We start from the raw sequence: 18,695 nt of genomic DNA on the forward strand, positions 1-18,695 counted from the left end.
TGATAATGATCGTATGACATAGTCCCCCTTTTTGGTATGGAAAATGTTACAAATAATTCCTAAATTGAACAATTACCTGTTCAATACCAATACATGAACAAAATGTGTTTCATTTCTTGATTTGTTGTGCCTGATAATGTTACCTAGTACTTGTGTATGATGTAAAGCGTTTCTTCCAAATTGTTTATTTGATGTTCTGTGATATATGTACTAAGTGAATGTGATATTTTGTGACTTTTGTACATACATGTATTGGAATATTATGTTCTTGTTTATTTATTATGTTAAAGAATAAAGAGATAAAACAGAATCATTGTCATGTGATCTTTGTTCAATCTTACTCAGGAGCCAGATAAAACAGAATTACTGTCATGTGATATGTCATGTGATCTTTGTTCAATCTTACTCAGGAGCCAGATAAAACAAAATTACTGTCATGTGATATGTCATATCTTACTCAGGAGCCAGATAAAACAGAATTACTGTCATGTGATATGTCATGTGATCTGTTTACATGACCTGTCATGTGATCTGTGTTCCATCTTACTCAGGAGCCAGATAAAAGTGTCAGGTGATATGTCTTGAATTATTTTCATGTGATCTGTCATGTGATCTGCGTTCCATCTTACTCAGGAGCCAGATAATACAGATTTACTGTGGTCTATTTTACTCAGGACTCAGTTTTCTTACAAATTAATTTTTAACTACAGTAAAAGAGAAAGTTACCAATGACAGCACGTAATAAAGTATTGGGTTATAGAATGCACTGCCTTTTATGTATCTGGTTCCAGTTTCACATATTGTCAGAAATACATTAAATATTATATTACGTAATATTTCAATACTACCAATTTTAGATTTATTCGTTGAAACCTTCATATAAATCAATAATTATTTGGAAAAAAATAATTGAAGACTTATCTATAACAAATAACAGAACTCTGTAGATATCAGCACTAGATGTCAATTATATATTACACTGATATCAGCACTAGATGTCAATTATATATTACACTGATATCAGCACTAGATGTCAATTATATATTACACTGATATCAGCACTAGATGTCAATTATATATTACAATCATACTACCAGTAACCCCTGCTATTACACTGTTGATACCACAGGACAACTCAATCTACACAGCAGATTATTTTATTTCAATTTTGAACAAAAAATTCAGCAAATTTACTTATCAATATTTCATTTGTGAAAAAATATGTGTTTCTTCATGATACAGATTGAGGCTGCCTTTCTTGGAAGCAATAAGAATCACAAAGTCAATGTTGATAGCACTTGGTAATATTATAGCATAGTTTGGAGGTATGAGAGATAATGAAACTGTTTGCAAACCATTTTCAATTGGCCAAAAAAGATTACAACCATATTGTATAATGTAATGGACAGTATCATGTCTCACAAACTACTTTAAGCACAGAATCATCTGAGAACCACAATCGGCAAGTATGGATCCCAACAGACAGCCAGATCACTATTAACTTTTATAATTTCCTTGCAGCTTTATACACTGTATTCTATAACAATTTACAGTGGTAAACCTTTAATGACATATTATTGGAACTACAATAGAGAAATTCCCTAACAGCTATCAGGTCCAATAAGTAGGAAAATGAACATGTTACCTATATGAACTGTAGTTGCAGGTTCAAATCTTATTGGCAGAACTTACAAAGTGACTTTGGTTCATTGCATAATTTACTACCAGCCAACAGATTTAATGCAATCTATTTCCATTTAAAGGATTTTCTTATGACACAAAAAAATATTTAAAAAAATGAGAAATTGAAAATGTACCTTTTTGGCCCGGATCCTATACACATGGACACTACTCCTACCCTAACAGCATATGATCATTTCTAATAAGACAGTTACCAGCGACTGTCCTTGGAATTTAGTCTGAACAAGGAGAAATGGTTCGAGGAGAATGGATCAGAGCTAGATACAGTTGTTAGTTTACAAGGTTTTACATTTATATCTTTTGAAATTTAATTGTCTTACTCTTCATGCTACACATACCTTAATAAACCTACCATTGCTGGCTAATATATGTAAAACATATTGCTGTTAATGATCTTTTTAGACATAAAAATTTGTCAATTATCTGTCTAGTGAGACAAAATATGGTACCAATAAACTCAGAAACGGCTGTTCATCCTGGACATGTCGCTTCATGTTTCCACAGTTATTCTGATGAAAATAAGGAGAATTTCCAAAGCAGATTGACTTAAGACTTCATCATCAGGGAACAGCAATACAATTACTTCTTGCCTGCAAAAAGAAAATCAAATTATGTAAATTGGAAAATATCTATTTCACTTTGTATTCAAATAATCCAACATGTCGCAGTAACATTCCAACATTTCTATCACTAACAGTATCACCTAATCCAGCATGTCACAGTAACAATCCAACATTTCTATCTAACAGTATCATCTAATCCAGCATGTCACAGTAACATTCCAACATTTCTATGACTAACAGTATCATCTAATCCAGCATGTCACAGTAACATTCCAACATTTCTATCACTAACAGTATCATCTAATCCAGCATGTCACAGTTACATTCCAACATTTCTATCTAACAGTATCATCTAATCCAGCATGTCACAGTAACAATCCAACATATCTATCTAACAGTATCATCTAATCCAGCATGTCACAGTTACATTCCAACATTTCTATCTAACAGTATCATCTAATCCAGCATGTCACAGTAACATTCCAACATTTCTATCTAACAGTATCATCTAATCCAGCATGTCACAGTAACATTCCAACATTTCTATCTAACAGTATCATCTAATCCAGCATGTCACAGTAACATTCCAACATTTCTATCAGTAACAGTATCATCTAATCCAGCATGTCACAGTAACAATCCAACATATCTATCTAACAGTATATTATCTAATCCAGCATGTCAAAGTAACAATCCAACATTTCTATCAGTAACAGTATCATCTATTCCAGCATGTCAAAGTAACATTCCAACATATCTATCTAACAGTATCATCTAATCCAGCATGTCAAAGTAACATTCCAACATTTCTATGACTTAACAGTATTACATAATCCAACATGTCACAGTAACAATCCAACATATTTATCGCTAGAAGTATATGAGGGCTGATTGATAAGTTGTGAGCCTCATAATGAAGGATTTGAATTTTGCCGGACATATTGTATTATTTTTTAACATAACCCTCTCCTGTATCTATACACTTTTGCCAGCGGTGTTTAAGGGCCTCAATGCCACTTTATAGAACTCCTTTTCTTGGCTGTTCAGAAAGTCATCGCTGCATGTTAGGGTTAGGGTGCCTGAGCTGTTTTCAGTTTTGGAAATAGATGAAAGTCTGATGATGTGAGATAAGGTGAATTAGGCAAATGTCAATCAATTTAAAGCCACAATCGTAAATGGCAGCCATGGAAATGACAGACTCTTTCACCCTAACCGATTCTGTCCATTTTGCAAAAGCCGCTTGTCTTGTTTACTTTAGAGGGCTACCTCGTCGATATAAACTAACCAAATGAGACCAGTGGGTACACGGCCCTTTATATAGTCAGAGAATAAAAGGACTTAAAATGTACATCCTTGAGTACCTCCTTCAATATGAGGCTCACAACTTATCGTTCAGCCACCTATGTCAGTAATATGAACAGGTGTGCCAGGTGAAGAAATTGGTGACACTACCTTTTTTGGTAGTAGCATGGAGCCCACTGTAGAAATCTTAGTGTTAAGAATTTGTTCAAGTTGTTACTGATACCAATGGTTTGGGGAATACTACATAAGACAGAAATTATTTGAATGCAAAATAATCTTATTTCTGTATGCCCTTACCTGATTTGAACCATTTGGGGACACCGGGCTCTTTACCACCACTGGATGGCTGTATGTTCTGTTTTGGACGCGGCCTATCCCGAGGTGCACCCCCTGAGGCCCCTGATGATGTCCCTGCTGAGGCCCCACTTGGACCACTGACTGGTTCTGATCCCTGTGGATTTGCACTGCTAGGAAGGCTACAATACAAATATGTGATATGTATATTTGGTTAACAATAAATACTTTATAAAGGATTGTATGTCGGTTTAATATGCATTCTGTTTTTGCCCTCTATAATGCGGCCTCTTTCATCACAGCAGTAAATACTGGTACAGTATACGGCTATCACAGCAGTAAATACTGGTACAGTAAACAGCTATCTGTATATATAGTACATGTGTTTTAATGTGTCTACCATTGTGCAAATACAGTTTAACAAACAGTGCTTTTCCCTTAATTTTTCAAGTTTTCAGTACATGTGAAACTAACAAACATTACCATATCTCATATCAGTAGCCCTGGTATAAGTTACTACTCTAATTGGACTTCACCATTCAGTAGCCCTGGTATAAGTTACTACTCTAATTAGACTTCACCACTCAGTAGCCCTGGTATAAATAAATGCTTTAATTGGACTTCACCATTCAGTAGCCCTGGTATAAGTTACTACTCTAATTAGACTTCACCACTCAGTAGCCCTGGTATAAATAAATGCTTTAATTGGACTTCACCATTCAGTAGCCCTGGTATAAGTTACTACTCTAATTGGACTTCACCACTCAGTAGCCCTGGTATAAGTTACTACTCTAATTGGACTTCACCATTCAGTAGCCCTGGTATAAGTTACTACTCTAATTGGACTTCACCATTCAGTAGCCCTGGTATAAGTTACTACTCTAATTGGACTTCACCATTCAGTAGCCCTGGTATAAGTTACTACTCTAATTGGACTTCACCATTCAGTAGCCCTGGTATAAGTTACTACTCTAATTGGACTTCACCATTCAGTAGCCCTGGTATAAGTTACTACTCTAATTGGACTTCACCATTCAGTAGCCCTGGTATAAGTTACTACTCTAATTGGACTTCACCATTCAGTAGCCCTGGTATAAGTTACTACTCTAATTGGACTTCACCATTCAGTAGCCCTGGTATAAGTTACTACTCTAATTGGACTTCACCATTCAGTAGTCCTGGTATAAGTTACTACTCTAATTGGACTTCACCATTCAGTAGCCCTGGTATAAGTTACTACTCTAATTGGACTTCACCATTCAGTAGCCCTGGTGTAAGTTACTACTCTAATTGGACTTCACCATTCAGTAGCCCTGGTATAAGTGACTACTCTAATTGGACTTCACCATTCAGTAGCCCTGGTATAAGTTACTACATACTCTAATTTGACTTCACTTTTCAGTAGCCCTGGTATAAGTTACTACTCTAATTGGACTTCACCATTCAGTAGCCCTGGTAAGTTACTACTCTAATTGGACTTCACCATTCGGTATCCCAATTAAAGAATGAACCAATACTGATTTTATAAAAGGGAAAATATAAAATTTGGTTCAAACTGATAATATAAAGATGTTGAGCAAGCTATTACACAAGACATATAAAGTTGTTAATACTCTTGAAATTACTAAAAACAGAAATTTTGTTAATTCAATGTAATACCATGTATTTAATTTGTCATCTGCAACTTTTCTTGACTCCATTCCCTCCATCAGCTTGGCTGATAAATAGTGTTCTGTAAATAAACAAAAAAGCATGGAAATCCTTAACTTTCATTCTAACTAAATGAAGTAGTAAATTAATATGTTATGAACAATATCTAACATCTCAATGTCACTAAAGGCCTAATGAATAAAAAAGAAAGTGTTCACTACTATACATAGACAATGGTAGCTGCAGTAATAATACCCGAAACTCCGGCCCTGATACTGAATTAATTTACTTGGAATTTCCAACAGACTACACATTGTTTTATGAGAAAGAATACAATACTAGTGAAGTTTCCATAAATGTTCATGTAGAGAAAAAAACATCTATAATTGTTACATACCTTTTGAAACTTCGGATCCGAAATACATTAACGTAGCTGGCACCAGATTAGCCTGAAAGTACATTTACAAGTATGGTTAGTTACTTCATTATGTGAGCAAAAGCCAAATGGTTCAATCAATGATGCTGTCTTTGGCCCTCTCTTTCAATCAAGTAAAACTTATCAAAATGGTAATATTCCCGGAATCATTAAATATTTACTGGTTATTAATCTATATTACAATATTAAATTGTGATCTTTACCTTTTGGAAATGAAAATGAGAAAAGAGTTATTGACTACTATTTACTATTTTAGTAACAGTGACATTGGCCTTAACTGGAACAGTGACTACAGAACAACAAGGCATATTAAAAAGCACCGAACACATTAAACTCTATATTACACAAGGCTATATATATATATATAGAACATATATCCCAACAATAGTGTAATAATAACCATAAACTTCAACATCAACCTGAAACCAAGTCCTCTGTCACTTCTTTGATTACTGCCCGTGGACAATCTGGTTCCTATGTTTGGGATTAATGTAATCTTACATGGCCCTGTTCCATGGACACTGATATCTCAACCCTTGTGTAAGAGTATGGCTGGTCAGCACGAGGCTTATCAATTTGCAATGTGGTTATGCTTCATAAAATGATTTTATATACCGCTATATCACAGCAACATAGCCATCTCAAAGTGGTTCATAGATTATTATCTGTGGATATTGGGCCTTTAGCAACCAGCCAATGTCTTTCTCAACTCCCTGTGGAGCATGCAGCTGGAGCTGCCATTTCTCAACTTCCTGTGGAGCATGCAGCTGGAGCTGCCATTTCTCAACTCCCTGTGGAGCATGCAGCTGGAGCTGCCATTTCTCAACTTCCTGTGGAGCATGCAGCTGGAGCTGCCATTTCGCAGCTAACAGGTTACACACAACATTTCTTGCACTGCCCTACCACATACTCATTTACAGTCGAGTCGACTGGAACACAACGAAGTAAAGTATCTTGTTCAAGGATAAAACACATCGCCGGTGCAGGGAACTAACAACCCTTCAGTCACGTAGCCTTTCATCCTACCAATAGACCACTGTGACTCCCTATTGAGAGTGGCGTCATAGCACGTGTCAACTGTCTTTTCCTACACCATGTGAGATTTATTTATCCCATCCATAGCAACCATGAGACCACCATGTGAAGTATGTCAATGTGAGAAACTACAGACTCACCAATATAAGGGTTTTAGACTGATCCTTCAGCACACACTTTGGTGGTGAGGTATCTGTAACAAACATATCCAAAACTAACAAACAGGCAGTATGTTTATTTCCCATAGGGCTAATTTCTTATTACTGTAAACTTTGTCATTTAAATAATACATAATTCAGATCAAATATTTCCATTTAATAATAATAAAAAAATGTACTGTAAATGTACAAATTTTAGTCATTTTATTTTAGCGATGAAAGCTTTTCCATAATCATGACAGTTATATATTCTACTCAATATTTCATGACAAATAATATTGGCATGCTAATTCATCATTACACTTATCTGTTAGAATTTGGTAAAACAATTTGAATGCACCAAAATATGTATGTTTACCATAATGAGATAAGTATTTATTACATTTACATAGTTAACAAATGTAGAATACTTTTCATAGTGATGTAGATTTAGTGCAGGTAAAATCATTTCATAACAATATACAAAATGTACCTAAATAAATATACTATGTCTTTTTTCAGTTTAAATAGTAAGTTATAGAAATATCACTTACACAAATAAAATGGTGTTTTCTGGTCTTCAAGTAGGCTTTTTACAAACTTGTGGACTTGAAACACTGAAATATCACAATAACACTTTTCTGAAGTTGAAGTATATTTTTTCCGTCTGATCGTAATATGCCTTTCTCATCATATATCAGTACGTAAGAACTAACATGATATAATAATAAACTCAGGAATGTTTTATTAAAAAAATGGCAGTATCATATTCTGCAGAGAATCTCAAAAACAGATTTTCATAACAATTCAGAATTCTTTTTACCATATGAAATATCTTAAAATGAAATTACAGAAATTATCAAATATTAAATCATCACAGAAGAGGATATTGTTGGTTGCAGCATACCTGGTAACATTCTTACAGCATTACTACTCTATGTATGGCCGAGTGACTGACCACTAACCTATAACAACTCTATGTATGGCTGAGTGACTGACCACTTACCTACTACAACTCTACATATGGCTGAGTGACTGACCACTAACCTATAACAACTCTATGTATGGCCGAGTGACTAACCACTAACCTACTACAACTCTATGTATGGATGAGTGACTGACCATTAACCTACATCAACTTTATGTATGGCTGAGTGACTGACCATGAACCTACAACAACTCTATGTATGGCCGAGTGACTGACCACTAACCTACATCAACTTTATGTATGGCTGAGTGACTGACCACTAACCTACTACAACTCTATGTATGGCTGAGTGACTGACCTATTACCTACTACAACTATATGTATGGCTGAATGACTGACCACTAACCTATAACAACTCTATGTATGGCCGAATGACTGACCACTTACCTATAACAACTCTATGTATGGCTGAGTGACTAACCACTTACCTACAACAACTCTATGTATGGCTGAGTGACTGACCACTAACCTACATCAACTCTATGTATGGCCGAGTGACTGACCACTAACCTACTACAACTCTATGTATGACTGAGTGACTGACCACTAACTTACTTCAACTCTATGTATGGCTGAGTGACTGACCACTAACCTACTACAACTCTATGTATGGCTGAGTGACTGACCACTAACCTACTACAACTCTATGCATGGCTGAGTGACTGACCACTAACCTACTACAACTCTATGTATGGCTGAGTGACTGACCACTAACCTACTACAACTCTATGTATGGCTGAGTGACTGACCACTAACCTACTACAACTCTATGTATGGCTGAGTGACTGACCACTAACCTACAACAACTCTATGTATGGCTGAGTGACTGACCATTTACCTACAACAACTCTAAATATGGCTGAGTGACTGACCACTAACCTACTTCAACTCTATGTATGGCTGAGTGACTGACCACTTACCTTCATCAACTCTATGTATGGCTGAGTGACTGACCACTAACCTACAACAACTCTATGTATGGCTGAGTGACTGACCACTAACCTACAACAACTCTATGTATGGCTGAGTGACTGACCACTAACCTACAACAACTCTATGTATGGCTGAGTGACTGACCACTAACCTACAACAACTCTATGTATGGCTGAGTGACTGACCATTAACCTACATCAACTCTATGTATGGCTGAGTGACTGACCACTAACCTGTCTCCTTAGGCTTGAACAGACCCTGTAATACCAATTTATCTGGAAACTGGACCCTTATGACCACTCGCTGGTATTTACTGTACTTTTCCTCCCGTTTAAGTTCACGCATTGATTGTGTTATCAGCATCTGGTCATTCTCACTGCAAAATATAAACAGTCTTGACTACTCATGATCATCTCCATCAATTCTAATTAGAGACATACAAAATGTATTACTTCTTTAGAATGTCTATGTTTACAGGGACAAATCTGAAGCCATGAATGGTTGACTATCACCAGGTTGCTGTACTGGCCAGTACATACCCCAGTCTAATGAAGTAAGGCTGTACCTAACTGTACATTTGGATCATGTTTATTGCCAAAATTAAAACTCAACATTTTAAAATTACTAACAAGAGCTGTCAAAGACAGCATTGCTCGCCGATTGGGTTGAAATTGATAATAAGTTTTTTAGGTCAAAGGTCACAGTCAAGTAAGAAGGTAATGCTGATGCCAATGCCGGTGGTATAGTAATAGGTTCTTTGGACTTCACCCACAGTGAGATAAAAAACAAAAGCCAGCAAATATCCTCATCTAGGGTCTTGCTCAAGAAGAACACAGCCACAACAGCAAAGACCAACCCATTTCTCATCTTCCTGAGAAATACAAACTAACATGGGTAGGGAGTGTCAAACCACACACCTGGACTTCCCGATGTTACATGGCCGGCGCTCTAACCGACTGAGCTATCTAGCCCCCTTAGAAGGATGAGTGTTAAGCTGGCAAAAGTTTGCTTAGTGTATCTTACTCAGTTTTCTCCCAAAACATTTATTTATATTATATATACATTATACCTACGTTTGCTTTTGCAGGTCAATCATCATTTTCCTCACATCTTTTTCTGTGACTTCAAAGAATTCATCTGATAGTGCTACAATGAAACAAAATACAAATGTTGCTAAATCTTGAGTTAATAAATTCTTATCAAATATCACTGTCAAACAAGTACAATTTTGTCTAAGATATGAGAAATAAAAATTAAAGTTTAAATTTTATTTATGATTTTATTATCAATATAGAGAGACACTTTAAATATTAACAAATCTTTAAAATACAGTCCATTAGAATTAAAAAGCTTAAATACAAAATGCACTTTGTTTTACACAAGAGGCAATGTGTGTCTGAGTGATTTTTTTGTCTCCCAACTCATGTATGTTAAATTCTTTCTTGCTAACCTTCCATAGTTTGGAGGGAGACCACAAATTTTTAAATCAATAATCTATTATGTATTAGTTATTAACTACCAGAAAGAGCATTTCAAAATATTTCTTTTCATTTTTGAAATGTCCATTTCCATGGTCTGAAATTTTAGATGAGTAAAGACAGAAAATATTTATAGTGATTCCAAATCTCAAAGTCTCTTTGCTAAATTTTAAGTTTTGTCCTGAAAGTTAAAATTTAACATTACTCACCAGGTGAAAAATCCTATCTAGAGCAATTCTCCTTATGTAAAAGTGATTCCCCCCAAATGGACAAGCAGTTAGCGATTCCACCCTCGTCCCCCACCAAGGACAAGCAGTTAGCAATCCCACCCCGACCCCCGCCCCAACCACGGATAAGCGATTCTCCCATACTTCACAGGGTTATCGGGCGGTTGCTAGGAAAAAGATAAATCAATCTTACACAGGGTGGGTAAAGACAGCCGACACGCGCTATATGACGCTGCTCACAATAACATAACGTCATCATTTTACGTTGAGTAACCAAGTCGTAAATGATGACGTCATAAATTTTGACACACATTCCAAGGAGCATTGAAGATGGCGCGATGAAAAACTTTCATAAAAACTTTTGGTTGCAAGTATGTGAGAAAAATAATCAATCATGGGTCTGCTCCGCGACCAAAGATATCTCAACCCTCGTGTAAGAGTTTGGCTGGCCAGCACTCGGCAAGCCTCGTGCTGACTGGCCAAACTCTTACACTTGGGTTGAGATATCCCTGTCCACGGAACAGACCCATGATAGATTATATTATTCCCCTGTGGTACTGCCTACACCCAGTGTTACTGTTATCTTGTTTGAACTATTACCTTGAGAGGAAGTTGCCACTGGGGAGCTGATTGGTTCCTCAGCACTGAAAAGCACCATTTCCCTGTCACATGGCTTGAAATAAAGGTTTTCACATTAAAAGGCATTCCAAAATTTGGAAGAAAACAAAATATTTTTAAAGGGCAACAGTTTAAACAATATATTTAAAGTTTATGTCTTAAATTCTTATTCCTCCATTGGAAATGTGGACAATTACATAGAAAATTTTATCCAGTAATATTGTTCTCGGTACATGTACATGTACATATGTTACAAATTCTATGAAATAAGCAATCTAAAAAAAAATAACCAACCTGGAAATCTTCCTTTGTAACAGAGCTGCAAAGAAACAAGGTATGTTAATTTAGTGACATCTTATATAATAATAATCAACATTATTTTTAAACAAAATATTTTAAGGAAATCAAGTTATATAATTTGAGTGATTTAAATTAAGATACACTAACTTGTATTAACAGAAGAGCACTTAACTTGGCTCAAAGTGTATGTGTAATATTATCATTATCCAGCTAGCTCAGGAAACAGGAAAAACATACATTCTAAACAAACAAACATGTTTTTTTAATTCTAGATATCTCAACAGTCATTGAGCAAATTTTCAGGTTCTAGGGGTTTAGTCGATACCTACTTTCCCTGAATTATCGGTATACATATTGATCTGTTTAACTTAAAGGTTGTATAGTTCCTGTGGTTACCTCAGCTCATTGTGGTATATATCTTTTCCTTTTGTTTCTTCAGGAAACTGAAATTATAAAACATGTAGCAATGATAAAAAAAGTTGGTTAAATATGACTACAGGTACCATATGGATATAACATTTTTGTTAAAATATTCCATTTCTATAAAGTATATAAACTGTCATGGAAGCACATGTGTACAACACTAAACTATTACTGTTTATTATTAACATGTTCTTTTTCAATACATATTTGGAACTCTGAATATGAATAAATGTCATCCAGGTATTCTGATCTGGTCTGTTGGCTTATATCAGATTTTTATACCATTGATATACACTTGCTAGTAATTTGTAAAGGCCAAACTACCAAATTACTGTAATTCAACTGCAGTACTGTGCTGTTTTGTAAATTTATTTCACATCTTTTGCATGACATTTTTTCTTTGATATTAACATGGTTCATTCCACAATGGCATTCTACACGTTTCAAATAAAGATTTCACTATATATGTATGAATCTCGTGTCAAATGTATAATGCAACACATATATTTAAATTTGACAGGTAAAACAGATGAGACAGCTTTGTTTAAGCCTTAAAACACTGAGAATATGATTTTCAACAACTGCTTAAGTACCATATGAAGCATTTGACACAGAAATATTTTTATAATGCTTACTTTAAAATCTGCGAATGGAGCTTGTTTGATCTTTGGGTCATTCCGCTTAGCATATGCAGCTGCTAATCTTTTAGCTATCTACAGAAACAACAAAACAAGACATATAACTGAGATATGCTGTCTAACATTTTTTTTGTAATCTGATAAATGTCATACACTTGTTGTCAGGACACTGGATTTTTTCTTTCATGCGATACAGTTTCAGGAATGCAATGATAAATAGATGATTCTTGAAAAATTATAATGCAATACATCAAGTGTCCAGTTTTTGAAGACAGTTATTTTAATTGTAATACCTTTATAACTTGTGAACACACTCGCATGGATAACAGACTTCTTAACACACCGCACCCAAACAGTAGCACTCAGATAAAATACCAGTAACATCAGGAGTACCTCAAGGAACCTGTTTGGGCCCCATCCTCTTCCTCATTTACATTAATGATTTACCAGACTACATCAAACAAAGCACCCTTAGACTATTTGCAGATGACAGCTTCATTTACAAAACAATACACAACATCAATGACGCAACCAAATTACAACAAGATATAGACGCAGCTGGCAAATGGGAACATGATTGGCTGATGACCTTTCACCCCGACAGATGCAATATCATATCCACATCCAACAAACGTACAAAAATTAAATACCCATACAAACTCCACAACCACACATTACAACAAGTAGACTCCAGCAAGTACTTCGGCATAACATTACAAAACAACCTTAAATGGGACACGCATATAAACAACATCACATCAAACGCAAACAAATCACTAGGATTTTTGAAACGGAACCTAAAAATAAACTCACAACACATCAAAGAACATGCATTAAGGCCATCGTTAAACCCAAACTGGAGTACTGCTCCTCTATATGGGACCCTCACAACACAAGTCAAATGAACCAGTTACAAAAAATACAACGCAGAGCAGCACGATACGTACAAAACAGATACCACAACACAAGCTCAGTACAAGACATGCTAGACAACTTAAATTGGCCATCTAGAATACAGCAACATCCTTCACCCAACAGACTCTAGAACCAGACAAGCACACCTCTACATTTACAAACTCATATCTGCTACCAAGGACACATATAAATTCTCCTTCTTTCCTCACACAATGGAACCTCCTCTCGGTAGCACCAGTACAGTGCACCTTACTAGAGGGCTTCAAGGCCCACATACCACACTCAGTCCTTGAATCCCTCATAAAAAAACACTAGGTCACAATAAAAAAAAAATAAAGAAAAAAACTCTCTCTTTTTTAATTAGCGCCCCTGTGCACCCCCACACTCCAATAATCATCATCACTGACGGAGGCGAGTCAAAACAAGAAGAACTTGGGCATTACCCCAAAAATTATGTCCATGTATACCACGGAACTTCACTGTGACTGTCCAAAGTGAGATTCATGCTTGCAAGTCTGCCTATACTGTATATACATGTAGTCACTTTCTAACAATAATATTTCTTTTCAAATGTAAACATTTATCCTACCAGTAATTCAATCAGATTTGATCAGTAATTGAATTCAATCATATTTAATCAGTAATTGTCACAGTGACTATAAACTCACCCTCTGTTCATCTGGGGACAAATTAAGGAAATCTTGTGGTGTGAAAACCTCCACTCCGGGGATATTCATCTCTCGCAATGACTCAATTGCACTCTTTGATCCTGAGGCACCTTGTCCTCCTCTTGATGATCCAGTTGAAGTCTGAACTCCACTCATTGTCATATGAACCCCACTTTCTGAACTTTGACCTCTTGCTACTCCTGTAGCCCCGGACTCTATCTCCATGGCAGATGTTTCCGTGGAAACAGACGATTTAGATGAATTCTGATCTATCTCCATTGGTTCAGGAGATTCGTTTACAACACTCCTATTAGAGTCTGTTTTAGATGTTTTTACCTCGGAATCAAATTTATTTGCTACAATGTCAGTATTGCCTTTATGAATGTTTTGTATGCCAGGCTGTGGAATATTAGCAGTCGGTTCTGGCATCTTGTTTGTCTCTTTTTCTGGCTCTATTTGTTTATTGGTCATCTGTTCAAGTTTGGCTTTCTTTGCTTTCTCCTTTTCCAATTGATTCACAATATCTGTCATCATGCTCTCATCTACAGCTCTGTGTGTCAACCTGTTGAAAATACAACAAATAGTGAAAAGTGAATTCTTCAAACACAAAATCTGTCCTTCAAAATGAAAGTATTTTACAATGGTAGCAGAGGGTAGTTTAAAACATGGTTATACATGTGTCTCAAAAATCAGTATCTTTTATCATTGTCAGTCAAACTAAAAACCATCAAATATTATAACAATTTTGCAATATATCATTTTCAAAATAATTGTTATTCTTTTACAAGTAAATGTTTTTTTCATCCAATTACACAAAGTGAATTTGCATGATTGAGTGTAGCTGTTACCATGAGGTTTCCAAGAGGCAATTAGTACATGCCATTGATATGAAATGATTTAAGAATTTATTCATAAGGTATACAGTTAGGTGCAGAACTTGACATACCAAGGAGGACTTAGATATTATATAATTAGGCAGATTCTATCCAGTATAGGCCCCTACCTGATCACAGCATTCCCACTTGTTAAACCAAGCTTCCGTAAAGAAGTTGCATTCAAAGCCATTTCTCCAATCACCTGAAAACAAAACAAATAGTAAAAACTCAATATTTTATTTCCAAGTTGGTCTATACTCTTTTCCAAGTTGGTCTATACTCTGAGTCAGAAAATATTATTTTTATTCTGCCAATATAATTGTAAATGTACCTAATATGTTTAGATAAGCAGGTAAATATTTATTCAACTACACTGTACCTGAATGAGTATACTTTTACCATGGTCAGTCCTTCACTAAAATTTGAACTTTGACCTTAACACTAGTCTACAAAACATACAGTGAAACCTGACTTTACCAATACTATATGGGTCTGAGTCGGTGTGTCGGAAATGACAGTGTACTGGTAAACTCAGTGTCAGCAATGACAGTGAGGCAATGTCGCCATTCTGGTGGATATGGTTGATTATTACAAGATGTTGTTAAAGCTGTTTCATCTTTCTAGAACATGTCAGTAATGCTGGGGACATTATGTAGCTGTTTCATCCTTCTAGAACTTGTCAGTAATGCTGGGGGACATCTAATCGCTTTGTTGTCCTTCTAGGACTTGTCAGTGGTGCTAGGGACATCACACAGCCGAGTTGTCCTTCTAGGGCTTGTCAGTGGTGCTATAGGGACATCATACAACTGTGCCGTCCTTCTAGGACTTGTCAGTGATGCTAGGGACATCATACAGCTGAATTATCCTTCTAGGACTTGTCAGTGGTGCTATAGGGACATCATACAACTGTGCCGTCCTTCTAGGACTTGTCAGTGGTGCTAGGGACATTATACAGCAGAGTTGTTCTTGTAGGACTTGTCAGTGGTGATAGGGACCAATTATTAAAGAGCAGAAATCCAGAAAAGAAGTCTGCAAAATTGAAATGGAAATGTGGCCTCCAGAGAGATAGGCAAGGTAGGAGGATTGTATAATCCTCACAGCTCAGTTCTTATAACCTGTGTACTTACCTCCTCTCTCATATAGATACAGACAGGCTGGATCGGAGGATTGTGTGTAACATCTACCTTTGTCAGCTCACCTTTACAGGTACTATCATGATAAATAAATGTTAACTGTAAACATCAGATAACAAATGGACATGTGTTATAAAACTTGCAGACAACAAGTTATTTAATTCTTTCTGTTGAATGAAGTGTTGCAATGCACATGTAACAGAATTCTCAACAAGTTTTTGAACACCATGTCAATGTGACATATTAACCTTTTAATAATGCACATGCTGTTATATAAAGATATGTTTCAAATACTGGTATATCAATTAAAAAATTAAAATGCTTATTACTGAAAATAGACCTTTTTATTTTATCAATGCAACAGATATTCATATTTAACTTTTTGGAGAAACCTTATAATACTAATGTTGTGGTTCAATGGTTTTCAGTTTATGATTCTTTTTACCAGTAATCTATTTTCATTTTAAAAGAATGTCAAGTCTTTCTAATAATATCATATATTATAACATGTCAGATTATATGCACACATGACGATGTAATGATGTATACATTTTGTTTCAAAACAATTACCTTTTCGACACTGTATATATATAGATATTGTATCACAAAATCATAAATAATTATATAAGAAAGAGCTGATGATGGAGTGATCATAGCAACATTAACTGACTTCGTATTACTCCCAATTGCAAGTGTACTTCAAAATAAGTTAAAATAATTTCAGGGTTGAATATCCTGCCTAAAGTTTGTAGTTTGGTTATTTTACGTAAACCATATACCTGTCTGTTTTTTCTTCCCAGTGGACAAGTATGTCCCAAAGCGAGGTCTGCGGGGGGAACTTTCCCTGCAAACGTGTGCCACTTTCCAGTTGAAGAGCGATGGTAATATCCTGTATGGCACGACTGGTTTGCGACTTGACCAGTTCCAGTTTGGCATTGTTAGCCAAGTTGGCATAGCGCATTGACAGACTCAAGTCAAGCTGCTTCTTACTGTTACCATGACTGGATATAAATCATTGTAATGAGATTATTTTTAATATTGTAAAAAAAAGTGATTTCTAAACTCAAATTAAATGATGAATTATGCTTTGTGTACCTTTTTTTTGCACATTGTATGTCTGAACACATTGGACTGTAAATAGTTGTCCAATGTTCAAACTTGTGTAAATATTCTACAGTTACAAACTTATTTAATTATATCTATCAACTATATATATATTGTTTGTTTTATTTCTGAATCCTATTTTTTTTTAATTTTTTTTTAAAAATAGCTCAAAAGTACAGGAAAGTATAATTTATACAGTATGCAGGGTTTTAATATGATATTCAAACATCTTCTGGAGAATGAAAATGAAAAGATATATATAAATACAACAGCTAGAGAGTGTTTCCCCTTACACAAATCCATAATCATCAGGAGGCAGGAACCCTTGCTTTTGACAGACATCTTCCAAAATCTGTGTAAAATAAGAGATTATTCTATTATATATATCCTAATATGATGAATTTAATTTTGAACATGAACAGGTTGGGGAAATTACCAATATCATACGCCAATTCAGGTATATAGTTTTGTTACTAAAAATAGCCAAAATCACTCTAAAAGAAACTTTAAGAAAAAAATCGCAGAAGTCGCATTTATTTTATCACGAAACAATCATACAAATGCAAAAACAAAAATTAATTTGCATGTTAGAAAGTACTAAAATTTGATGAAATACTTCCGGTAGAGTATAACAAAGTAGACAAAGTTTTCAGTAAACATTATACAGTAAAATATTAACAAGCTTGTCGTAAATTAATGCGCCATTGAAGAATATATTGCAAAATTTACTGTTTAAGCGATTTTTGCTATTTCAGTAACAAATCCATAATTTGCGAATTATACGTAAGTTGGCGGTTTTCCCCCAACCTGATGAAAAGCCACAATACATCGTATACATGTACCACAGGGACTGTGGCATGTCTAGTCTTGCATATAAAAAATAGTCTGAAATACCTATAAATCGATGTAATTAGGTCCTACAGATTCTGTAACAACCCTTCTTTCTGATCATGACTTGCTTTTTCTTAAGTTTCATTTCCATTGATTAGGTGATCTCACGATTCAGCGGTGTTTCTAGTACTTTAATGATAGAGACAAATGAACTCATTTTTCCCATGGCACAAAAAAGTGTCATTGGTATAAAATATACATTATATTTTCGTTTGTTACCTGTAAAAGCTTCGTATTAGGCGTCGTTTTCACATTTTGACGTCGTCCATTCGGACACAAAACTTGAATGGTCGCCATGCTTGTTTACAACGGAAGTGTGTCCCTTAATCATTAAAAACAACCGATTAATTTCTAAATTTCAGTTTTCTCATAAATATTATTCATTC

General features: G+C 35.3%; 1 protein-coding gene across 1 annotated transcript; it reads right to left on the bottom strand.

The window, feature by feature from the left end:
* Positions 1-1,139: 1,139 nt before the first annotated feature.
* Positions 1,140-18,645, bottom strand: LOC117332291 (tether containing UBX domain for GLUT4-like). Its single transcript, XM_033891180.1, has 18 exons — positions 18,529-18,645; positions 17,712-17,770; positions 17,094-17,315; positions 16,309-16,390; positions 15,310-15,383; positions 14,307-14,868; positions 12,721-12,798; positions 12,059-12,105; positions 11,657-11,681; positions 11,345-11,417; positions 10,113-10,185; positions 9,273-9,415; positions 7,673-7,735; positions 7,122-7,174; positions 5,908-5,959; positions 5,520-5,592; positions 3,864-4,042; positions 1,140-2,291 (listed from the first exon to the last, which is right to left on the bottom strand). The coding sequence occupies exons 1-18, from the start codon at positions 18,604-18,606 to the stop codon at positions 2,281-2,283; spliced, it is 1,947 nt and encodes a 648-aa protein (XP_033747071.1). The 5' UTR covers positions 18,607-18,645; the 3' UTR covers positions 1,140-2,280.
* Between the last annotated feature and the right edge of the window lie 50 nt (positions 18,646-18,695).

The sequence above is a fragment of the Pecten maximus genome, chromosome 1 (genome assembly GCF_902652985.1).
Source record: "Pecten maximus chromosome 1, xPecMax1.1, whole genome shotgun sequence".
Taxonomy (NCBI): Eukaryota; Metazoa; Mollusca; class Bivalvia; order Pectinida; family Pectinidae; genus Pecten; species Pecten maximus.

Excerpts from the sequence above, each read along its gene's own strand:
- LOC117332291 (XM_033891180.1), bottom strand. The coding sequence starts at position 18,606 with ATGGCGACCATTCAAGTTTTGTGTCCGAATGGACGACGTCAAAATGTG. Across the intron at positions 5,960-7,121 it reads AGTCTAAAACCCTTATATTG|GCTAATCTGGTGCCAGCTAC; the intron begins GTGAGTCTGTAG and ends ATGTACTTTCAG. Across the intron at positions 4,043-5,519 it reads GATGACAAATTAAATACATG|CCTTCCTAGCAGTGCAAATC; the intron begins GTATTACATTGA and ends TTTGTATTGTAG.